This window comes from Capsicum annuum, chromosome 1, assembly GCF_002878395.1.
Source record: "Capsicum annuum cultivar UCD-10X-F1 chromosome 1, UCD10Xv1.1, whole genome shotgun sequence".
Classification (NCBI taxonomy): domain Eukaryota; kingdom Viridiplantae; phylum Streptophyta; class Magnoliopsida; order Solanales; family Solanaceae; genus Capsicum; species Capsicum annuum.
The window spans coordinates 6,444,176-6,455,611 of NC_061111.1; the positions used below are offsets into that span (position 1 = coordinate 6,444,176).

The 11,436-nt window shown below is 30.4% G+C and overlaps 1 protein-coding gene across 1 annotated transcript; it reads right to left on the reverse strand.

Moving 5' to 3' along the window:
- Positions 1–1,331: 1,331 nt before the first annotated feature.
- On the reverse strand, positions 1,332–7,174 carry LOC107866283 (homeobox protein knotted-1-like 7). The gene is made up of 5 exons (XM_016712409.2): positions 6,411–7,174; positions 6,203–6,323; positions 2,509–2,699; positions 2,156–2,287; positions 1,332–1,751 (listed from the first exon to the last, which is right to left on the reverse strand). The coding sequence occupies exons 1-5, from the start codon at positions 6,717–6,719 to the stop codon at positions 1,611–1,613; spliced, it is 894 nt and encodes a 297-aa protein (XP_016567895.1). The 5' UTR covers positions 6,720–7,174; the 3' UTR covers positions 1,332–1,610.
- Between the last annotated feature and the right edge of the window lie 4,262 nt (positions 7,175–11,436).

The following is an 11,436-nucleotide window of genomic DNA, read 5'->3' on the forward strand; positions in this document are numbered from 1 at the left end:
ACTTTGCCCCTAAGATTTAGATAGAAAAATATCAACTAACTATTTTTTCGCTATAAAATGTGAATCATAGATAACTTTTTATGATTTTCTTTTCACTTTATTTACGAGAGCTAGATGTTCAAACGTTTAAAAGTCCCTAATTTCATATTTTAATTAACTGAAAGGACATGTGGTGAAAAAGAATTGGATTTATTTTTGTTGATTAAACCACCTACTACCTACTACCATTAAATAAGTAGAATAAAACTACATTAATGGCTAGGACAATTAATCTAGAAACCCCATGAAACAGTGCATGTTAAGCAAGTCTAAATTTCTTGTTTTTTTTTAGGCCTTTCACATGGAGAAGAAACAGTTCACATGAGTTGCATTTGTTTTTACTTAGTTTTTGAAGAATTTTGATTTTAAAATAAGATTTGGAAAATAGTCACGAGAGATATTATGGATTAGATGACAAAAGTCTTTTGAGATCAACTGGCAGTCAAATAACAAATGCTCTTAGAAAGTAAAACACAATTCAATAGAAGAAAAAGGAAAATGTAATGTCATATTTAATTTCACATTATTTTTTTTTGCTGAAAAGAGATTCTTTATTTGAACGAAACGTAAAGATTAGTTAGCTAAGTAGGACTCGATTATTTGATGATGTATAAACCGTTCCTAACGAGCGATCGGCTCATGTTTGAACATGATGAATCACTTCGTGTCGACCTCTCATTTTCAGGAGGGTAGTGATGCAACCACTTCTTGTTTGTCACAACTAGGTGATTGACCGTGGTTGAGCAACAATATTGTCGTGCTCGTTTTTACCTACTAATGGTTTAGTTGATATCAAAGACGAATTTAAGATTTCTAGAACAATGGGAGGAAAGTTAAAGAGACCATATAATGCAAGGTTAGGATTCAACTTTTGAGGCGTTTATTGGGTTAAAGCCCAAGAAATAAAACCATGAAGCGCAAAAGCCTAGAGGCGATCCAAATGGGCTGGGCTAAAACGGACAATATCTTGGCAGTTGGGCCTGGGATTGTTTTAAGCCCAAGAAATAAAACCGTGAAGCCCAAAAGCCTAGAGGCAACCCAAATAGGCGGACAATATCTTGACAGTTGGGCCTCGGATTGTTTGGTTAAACTAAGTTCTGCAACTTAACCTTCATAGACCAAATAGCAAGTGCTAAACAAACAAGAGAAGTACACAAACACACTTGATGCAGATTATAAAACTCTTCCAATTTTCATGTTTGTCAATACAGATATACTCCAAAAAAATTGAAATATCAGCTCCAATACTGTTTGTCTGTTTGTTTGAATGATACTTTTCTACTTAGAAAACATTTAGAACACTAAACAATTATCACCATTACAAGAAACAGTGTCAATATTCCATAGCTCAAAAGTACTGTTAGTTGTATACTAAAACACAAGTCTACTACCATACATGTATACCAATTCTGAGTACCATATATTACAACCCGGTCCTAATCTACGCGACTTACCTAAGATTTTTCCAATGTCTTAGACCACAATTGACAGTTCAGAATTCTGCTGCAAAAGCTGTTTATATTCATAATACCATCAACCTATACATGTTCTTGATTTCGTAGTTTTTTTCTCTACCTCTTACGCTTGGACTTTAGAGATGTCACAGACTGTGAGTTGCTATGCCAATTGCGCTTTCGTTGATTGATGAACCAGTTGTTGATTTGCTTCAGCTGTAAACCTGTTTCCTCCACAAGTTTTGCCTTATCATCCTCCTGCAAGAATTGATCATTCTCTCATAATGCAACTCTTAACTATAAGACGATGATGATAACAACATTCGCGTGTAACCTATGCTGCTTAGACTGTTCAAAATGGGTACGTGTTGAATCCTCCAAAAAGTAGTACATAGGACCAAACACGAGCGCAATAACATTCTTGGAAAGTCTACGCAACATAGGTTTTAAACGGGCAAGTATAGTTGCAAAATACTAGAGTTTGTTAATCCAGGTCAAGAAAGTCCTGTGTTGCTTGGACTCTTCATTCAAAGATGTCAAAGGGGTACATGTCGGATTCGCCAAAAGTTGAGTATTTCAGAGAATCCGACACGGATACGATATAGAAGGAATTTTCATGTTTCACAAGAAATGATTAACGTATATTAGGTTGAGAGACTAACAGTAGGATAGGGCCATTTAGAGTGCTGCTGCCACCAATTCTTTAAAACAGTAGTGGTGTCACCAGGTAACTTCCCTGCCCTTCTCTTTCTCAGTATCTCTTCCCTCACATCTTCAATTCTTGATCTAAATCCCTGCAACAACCAAATGATAGCTATGAAATCCGAAGCTACAAATTAGCACTTGATAAGTATCAACAACAAAGTTCATCTCAACTGAAAAAGGAGGTGAAATGGTTAGTTTTTGAGTCGACAAGGCAGCAGATCGACGTGTCTGCTTCAGCTGCCTTTTTGGATATTTCTTTTTATACTTATCTTAAAAAAGACTTGCTCATATGCATGGTTGTTGAGGTTACCTGTTTGAGCTCAATTTTGAGTTCCTGTCTGACTCTCTCCATAAGAGACCTTTCAGATTCAGTAGGAAGACCAAATCCCATGCCCATCAAGTCATGTGCATCACCTCCAGATTGGTCTAATGAAAAATCCATCTGTAGCTCATCTTCATCATCAGACATTGTAGCACCTGTTCCCTCACCAAGTGTTGCTCCTGGCCACAAAAAAATGTCATACATATATATTAAACAAGTAAATAGCTACTAGTACCTAGTCTCATTTAATTTGTCTCAGCGTAATTGATAACATTGTTGTTATGTGGTCACGAGGTCATATGGTTAGAATTATGGAAACAACTTCTTGCGAATGTAGGGAAGACTACGTTGAACAAACCCTTGTGGTCCCAGTCCATTCCCGGACCCTATACATCAACAAGGGCGGACCTAGGTGCAAATATTAGGTGTTCCAGCACCTGTTAAATCCGACACAAATTAGGTATAATTATATAAAAAATGCTTAAAAATCGGTATAGGTTGGATAAAAGCGCCCTTGAAACCAAGAAGATAGCTGGGTGCTTTAATTTCCAATCTTTGAATGTCAATGTATATGCTCGAACCTCCCTGAACATCCACAACCCCTAAATTTTGAGTCCGCCATTGGCATTACTGAGAACTTTACCTATTCCAAACGGTTACTCTCATGGGCGGATTAGTGTGCATGCTACACGATCGGCCGAACTCTATAACTTTAATCTAAATTCTATATTTGCTTTAAGATATTTATTGAATATGTACATATTATTAGTTTACAACTAATTAACATATAAAAAATCCACAATTCCAAAGTCACCAAGTTCAAATAAAGTGAAATTGTTATATTTTTTTCTCTGATTTGTGATTATGATTAGTAAACATGCATGCAATTAGAGTATAATATATATACACATATATACAGATGAAAAAACACAAATAAACTTGCATGCGCGTATATAGCTTCAACTGAAAATATTACAATACGAATTTTTTCAAAAAATATTTTTTGCTCGCTAACCAAACATCAGAAAAAATTATCGGATTATTACAAAAAAATAAATAAAAAAAAATTCATCACCAATCAATAATTGTCATCTTGCCATATAATAGAAAGGATACGTCAATTGTCATGCCAACTTCTGCAACATGAAACCGACACAATTGCATAACTTAAATGTATAATTAGGCACTATTGGTATTACATTATTATGTTCATGAATTTTATCTTATAATCCCATTATTTCAATTTTTTTTTTTTTTTTTTTTAAGTCCGTTTTAAAAAGAATTGTCTCCTTCCTTTTTGGCAACTCTTTAACTCTAATTTTACATATGATATGTTTAAGTACTTCACAAGATTAAAAGTTCTTTTTAATTTCTTAAACTCCGTTTCAAGTCACAATCAGACAAACAAATTAAAACGAAGGAAGTAATACTATATATTATATGATGCAATTCTTCTCGTGTTCAGTTCATATGATGAAAAACACATTCTAAAATATCAATCAAAATTAACATAGTTTAAATCTAAAAAGCAAAAAATATCACATTAATTAGCTATACGGAGAGAGCAATGCTTTGCCAAGGAGCTATTTTTCTACCATCCAAGTCCCATTTACCTTAATTTTAGGAGATAAAGTTATTCAATATTTGCGTTGATGATATATAATAGATACCTGATGATAAAATAATCATCGAGGCGAATATTACACTTGTCGCTTCAGAAACAAAACAAGAAAGAGCTCATTCATGTCTTGTTTTGATCTCTAATAAGTTATATGACATACTTTGGTTGGACACGATGCGTTTGAGGCAAACGACCCCTAATTAATACTTTTGGAATGTGTAGTCTTAGAATCCATCTGTCTTCAAGAGTTATTTGCATTTTTCCGAAATAATTTTTCACTTTATTTAAAAGGCAGTGTTTAGCCATGAAACTTCAAATTCAACATAAATTTGGATTTCCATTTTGAAAAATTGGTTTTTTTTTTTTTTGTTTTTCAAGTATCCCCACAGCCGGCAACCGTGAGACTAATTATCCGTTCCTACTGTCAGTGCACTAAGCGATAGGGAACTGACCACAAAGTTTTTTCCATTCACCCAGCACCTCACCAACCCTTGTGGTTTGCTTAACGTGTTTACTAACTCCAATTCACAAATAAAATGGTCCCGTCTCTCCTTTACAAAAAGATACAACTAAACACAACTCTAACTTTTACAAATTTCAAATAAAGTAAAAAAAGTATTTAAAATCTATGGCCAAATGCTTACTTAAGCATGTCATAACATGTTAACACATGTTAATACAAAAACTTGTCGATAGGGGTAAAACAAGATGTTTAAATTAAATTATTTTCCAAAAATTGGACTTAAACTACTACTATTAAACTTAACATGTATATTCATATTAAAATTAGACTTAGACGTATTTGAATCGTGTTTAGGGTTGACTTTCACTCATATAAAAATTAAAATAGACATCACTATTAGTCTATTACTTCATCGATTTTAATTTATTTGTCTGGCCTTGACTTGGACAGAACTTAAGAAAGTATAAAAAAAAAAATTGAATCTTGTGTTCTTAAACTAAAAATATCTAAAATGTATCAAAACCGCTTTAATCTTATGCTTTAAGAATTAAAGAATTGCCAAAAAGAGAAAAAAACATTCTTTTTTAAACGAACGCAAAACAAACAAATTGGAATGAAGATTATAAAATAAATCTACATTTCCAATCGCTAATAGGCTAAATAATTAACATGAGTAGCCCCCTCTTATAGTAAACAAAATGTGGTGAAGGAAGGAGAAATTGAGAATATAACATTATTAGCAGCTCATGTTGGAAAACCAACCTTTTAGTAACTTAATCATCAAGTAATACACAAGTTTTAATTTGTTGAGGTGGATGGCACTAATGTTTGTATGATTATTACCATTTCATAAACACAAATACACAATCTCTAAACATGATTGGAGTAAGGAAAAAAAAATCAAGATCCCACATGATGTCTGTTAGATTATGTTATTAATCCCCCAAGCAGTGAATCAGTATGTCACAAACAAAGCTATGAAAAAAAAAATCTCCAGAAACTCAATATACTAAAGTAATTATATATCATCAATCATCAAGTTGTTAGTGTTTGTTTGGTTTGTTACCTATTCTAATTTGTTCTTTCCATCAACAACCAACTAAACTCTCCAACTACATATATATATATATATATATATATATATATATATTCAAAGTTACCTTTCTAGTTTGGTCCCACTATCACACCCAACTCTCAAACTTGTATCATGTCACAAACAAGAACCTAACGTCAACTCTGATCGAACGTATTGTATACGCAGATCTTACCTCTATTTTGAGCGGTATAGAAACTGTCTCCGATAGACCCTTAGCTCAGACCCAAACAAGAACCCAACAATTGCTTAATTTACCCTAAGCATCAAACAAGAATAAATTCACTCAATTAATTACCATGCATACATCTATCAACACATAGCTAGCTAGGTTCACATATTTCCCGCAAGTATTCATGTTTTGCTAATAAGATGTAAGTAATTTATATACACCGACAATATAAAGAATATTCGTAACTTAACCTCTTATATAGTAGCAAATTGAATGCATAATGGACTGTTATAAAAAAAAAAAAACAACAACTCTTAAACTAATTAAACTTACCTGTAAGAACTTGTAAATTTTGTTCAATTTCACGGCAGGCCATAACAGCTTCAACAGCATGAACTCTGACATGCTGCTGAAGCTGTTCTTTAAAGGAACACAAAACTAACAAGTACTGTGCCTGTTTCAAAAAATAAAAATAACAAGATCAATCAACTTAAAAAGAAACTCATACAAAAAATAAATTCCTACTACTAGTAAAACCTACCAAGAAATTATCCAGCTCCTGCCTCTCATGAGGCGGAAGCTGCTGGTGCTGGTGCTGTTGAGACGAAACATAAGATCTTAAAAGAGATCCCGATTGTGAAAGCTGAGCATCTATTAATGGCAACTGATCAATAGGAGTAGCAACACGAAGACATGCTACGTGTGCTGAAAGTAGCTGTTCGTATAAAGGATGTGTAGCAATTTCACCCTTCAGCTGTGTCGAATGGTTAATATCATCAGAAATCATCATAGATGAAATATCATGATGATGACTAGTAGAACCCATTATCCCTACTCCTTGTTCTTGCATTTTTTTCTTAATACAAGATCCTTTTGTTTACAACATAGGTTATGCAAAAAAAAAAAATTATTTTTATTTTTTTGGGTTTCAGTACACCAGGACCACAAATAATACACACAGAAGAAGAGAATCTTTTGTGTACTATTTCTTGATAATATACACACACTTATAATAAGATCATATATTGGGATCTGAAACAACACAACTTTCTGTACTAATACTGAAAACACTAATTTTTTAACACATAAACAGAAAGAAAAAATAAAATAAAATAAAATTTTGATTATTTGCTTTATGGGATTTCTTGGAAAAAGTGTTTATGGGGTTATTGATGCAGAAGGAAAAAGAGAAAGGGGAAGAGAAGAAGGATCAGTGGAATCATTACTATGAAAGGGAAGCAAGAAGAGAGATGTATAAAATGAGATCATAGATAAAGCTGCATCTCTGGCCTGACTTTTTTTAGGACCTCTTTTTTTCTTTTTTTTTTAATTATTATTATTATTATTATTATTATATTAAAAAAAAATTACTCCCTCTGAATTTTCTATTTTAGTTCGTTTAAAAGATAATGATTCATTTCCTTTTGGTAATACTTTAATTTTAACTTTTCACATGACATGTTTAGGACCACAAGATTAAGCGATATTTTTGTACATTTGACACTACTTTAATTTAAAACCACAAGTTTCAAAATTCTTCTTTATTTTCTTAAACTTTGTGTCAAGTAAAAGTAGATCATTCTTTTTTAAACGGAGGAAATCTTCACTCCGTTTTGATTTATTTGGCTGATTTATATAATCAGGAGATCACGGGTTTAAGTGGTGGAAATAGTCTCTTGCCGATATGGCGAGTAAGGCTGTATATAGTAAGGAATAGACCCTTGTGGTTCGGTCAAATTTTCCAGACTCCATGTATGTATAGCGAAAGATTTAGTGTACTGAGCTATCTTTTTTCTTTTTAGCTCGTTTAAGAAAAGCCTCAGTTCTTTTTTTTGACAGTTCTTTCATCCTATCATACACGTGACATGATTAATATCACAAAATTAAATGACATTAGACGATAAAATTGAAAAATTTTCTTTACTGAACAATGTATTAAGTCAAAATCAGTCGGATAAATTGAAACGAAGAAAGTAACTTTTAAGGTGGGTTAATATTTAAAATAGAATTATTGACACTAATCTTGATTAAGATAAGGTTATTGGTAAGATTAGGTGACAGAATATTGGGTATTCTTTAAGCATGCAATATTTAATTTGAACCTAACTCTAGAACCTTATTAAAAGCATTTGATGTGGCCATTCTAGCTCTATTTTTTCCTGCTATTTAAAACTATATATTTAATATGTATGTTTTGACTTTGAGATAACCTACTTTGATAATTTAATGTTTATAAGGAAATTTAAAACTTTTACACTTCAATTAATCCATAATCCAAAGCACCAAGCACCTTCATTTATTTCTTAGTTTATAAAACTTTACTTCATATGTAAAATGGATTTTCCTAAACAAAATTGCTTGGAAAAGATCCAAGAGAATTATAGTAATAATTTTTTAAAAAAATATTTGGTAAAATCAACAATGTAGCTTCTTTTAATATTTGATATCAAGCCAAATGACTAGCATAACATAAGTTGCGAAATAACAAAAATCAATCAATAATTTTATTTTACACGAATTAGCAATAGATTAGCGGCAAATTTTATCTTTTTTTTTTTTTTTTGTAGTTAACTAAAGAAAAGTCAGCCTTTGTATTGAAGGTTAAAAATATATATTTTTCACTCTTTTTAATGATTCTTTTTCGAATTCTCCTAACGCAAAATGCTTTACACATATTATTGTCTTTACGAGAAAAATTCAAGAAAGAAAAAAAAATTTTAAAAAATGAGATTAAATGCAATAAAAAGGAGTTGAGCTGTCACATATCCATGGATGGTGTATAATTTTCAAGTTTAATCTATTTTCTACGCCATTTATTTACAACCAAAATTTTGTGTACCAATAGGTCCAAAACAAAACCCCATGTCTTAACTGTTTGTTAGGCCACACATGACCCTTTACCAACTTACTAATTACTATGTCACATATGTTTCATAACATCAATTTTTTATATATATATATATATATATATATATATAGTCTTTTTCAAATAAATTCTCCTAGTAAATGAAATTAAATAATTATACTCATCAAATTCAACAAATCTTCTTAGGTGGGCCTTTTTCTCCATTTTTCATGAACAGCCACTTATGATTTTCGCTAGGCGAAGGAGCTCGCATAATATCCTAACTCTATACGTACAAAAGGAAATTATTGATACTATTATTTTACTTTCTTAACCTTCGAGTGATCGATCTTCATGTTAAAGGGTGGATAGCAACTCGCTACTCTTTTTTTATATATACATGATTGGTATTATTATATATTATAACAGTACAAGGAGGTGTTCAGAGACATTATTACAAGTACAACTGTCAGTAGTACTAGTTGCAGTGTTGCTCGATCATGTTTATTGTCTAAATTCGTCGATACTATACTAAATAAATTCTTTGGAAAAAGGTTTGAAATATATCAAAACTTTGGCGAAATTTGTTTTAACACACCTCAACTATGCGGGGGTCCTATGACCCTCCTAGATCATTTATTATAGTATTTTTGTGGCATATATTTGCTTAACTGGACCACTTCAGACCCTCACACACTCAGTTTGCGTGTGTTCACGCAGTGGTCCAGCTGGCAAATATATGCCACAGAAATACGGTAAAAAATAATCTAGGAGGATCATAGAATCTCCGTAAAGTTGAAGCGTGTTACACGAATTTCGCATCTTTCGAACCTTTTTCTCAATTTTCTTGTTTTGTAGTTTCGGAAAAGAATTTAGAAAAAAAATGTTTAATAAACATAGGTAGTAATTAGATAAATATTACTCTAATTGTTTGATACTAGTTCACTATTGATTTAGGAGTAAGCAAACATAATATGAAAGCAGAAAGTTTAATAAAAACTTTTCTTCTGCTTCACTATATTATATTTTAATAATAATTATTTGATGTTAGTTTGGTTTATTATATGGTATAGAAGTAGCGGAGGGAGCAAGGAATAATAGTTTTGGTCAATAAAATGTTTGGTACCAATATTGGAGAATGTCTCTTAAATATTCAATCGTTTTTATATATATACTAGACATCAAAGGGCCATGCTATATATTATTTTTTAGTCTCAATTTATATGATACAAATAAAATTTTGATAATTAATTATATGTTAAATATTTTTTAGATACTTTAAGTTGTTAGCTATTGTAATTTATAATAGTTTTTTGACATTGTAATTTACTATTTTAAGTTGTTAGCCATTATAATTTATAATTCTAGCTCCTTGTCCAAAGTTTTGTATAATTGATAGTTTATTATATTTTTAGAATAATTTAAGTTTTTAATTACTGAAATTTATAATACTTTTCTTCTATTTCAATTTAAGTGATACGGATAAAATTTCGAGAGTCAATCAAATATCATGATTGAAGTCGCGAAGTAGACATGTCTTAAATGACTCATAAGAACTTATTAGAAGTGATACAATAAAATTACTATAAAAAATAATTGTGAAAAAAATTTAAGCGGGCCTCATATAAGATGTCAAGTTAATTTAAAACATCAATAATTAATTTATCTTTTTTTGTTTATTTTATTTTTTAATTAAATATTTTTTTTTAATATTTAGATGACTCATAATAATTAATTAGGGATAGAATAGTAAAATTACGATTGAAACAGTTGAAGCAGACATATCATAAATATCTATTTTATTTTTATTTTTATCAAATATTGTTAATTTTTAATACATAAATGACATATAATAATCAATTAGGAAATAACTTATTATAAGTGGTATAACAAAATAATTGTGAAAAAAATTTAGACAGCCCTTTATCTAAGATGTCAAGTTAATTTAAATACAACTTCTTGTGATATTTAGACATAGTTGAGTAATTTTTTATATATGACAAAATGTAATTAGTAATTTTTATGATATACTTAAATAGAACTGAGTGATTTCTTGATTATAAAGATAATAGTTCAGTAACTTTAATATAATAAAATAAAAACTGAGTGATCATTAATAAATCATCCACCTAATTCTAAGTAAGATATGGGGACTCAGGAAGTTATATATAAAATCTCTCCTCTCTCCTAATAAACTAGAAAATTTAATTAATTAATAAACAAGACTAATTAGAAATTTTCTAATTTTTTTTCTTTTTTGTCATTTCTATTTCTCTTCAGTACGTGCACCTAAATTTATGTTTTAATCAACTTTTATCATTAACTCACAATGAAATTTTAAAGCTTCACCATAAGTACATACTAAAGTTTCTAAAAATTAATTAAGCAATTAAGCTACTAAACTATGTACCAATTAATCTCAAAATTGTTGATTAAAGCACAAAGTTTCTATGGTTTTAATTAGAGAAAAATAATAAACTGAAATTTATTAGGTAGAAACATCAAACTTTAAATGATAAAATTTAATTACATTTAATTAAAGGTTAACTATGTTTTTGTCGAAATATCACAAGAACTAAAACGTTTGCTAATAATTGAGGAATTAAAAAAAGAACTATTTATCCCCTCATCATCAATGGAACAAAGAATGTGACAATTTGGAATTATTATTATTGTTATTTTCTTTTTAGAAGATCAGAAAATGAATATAACAATTTTTCTT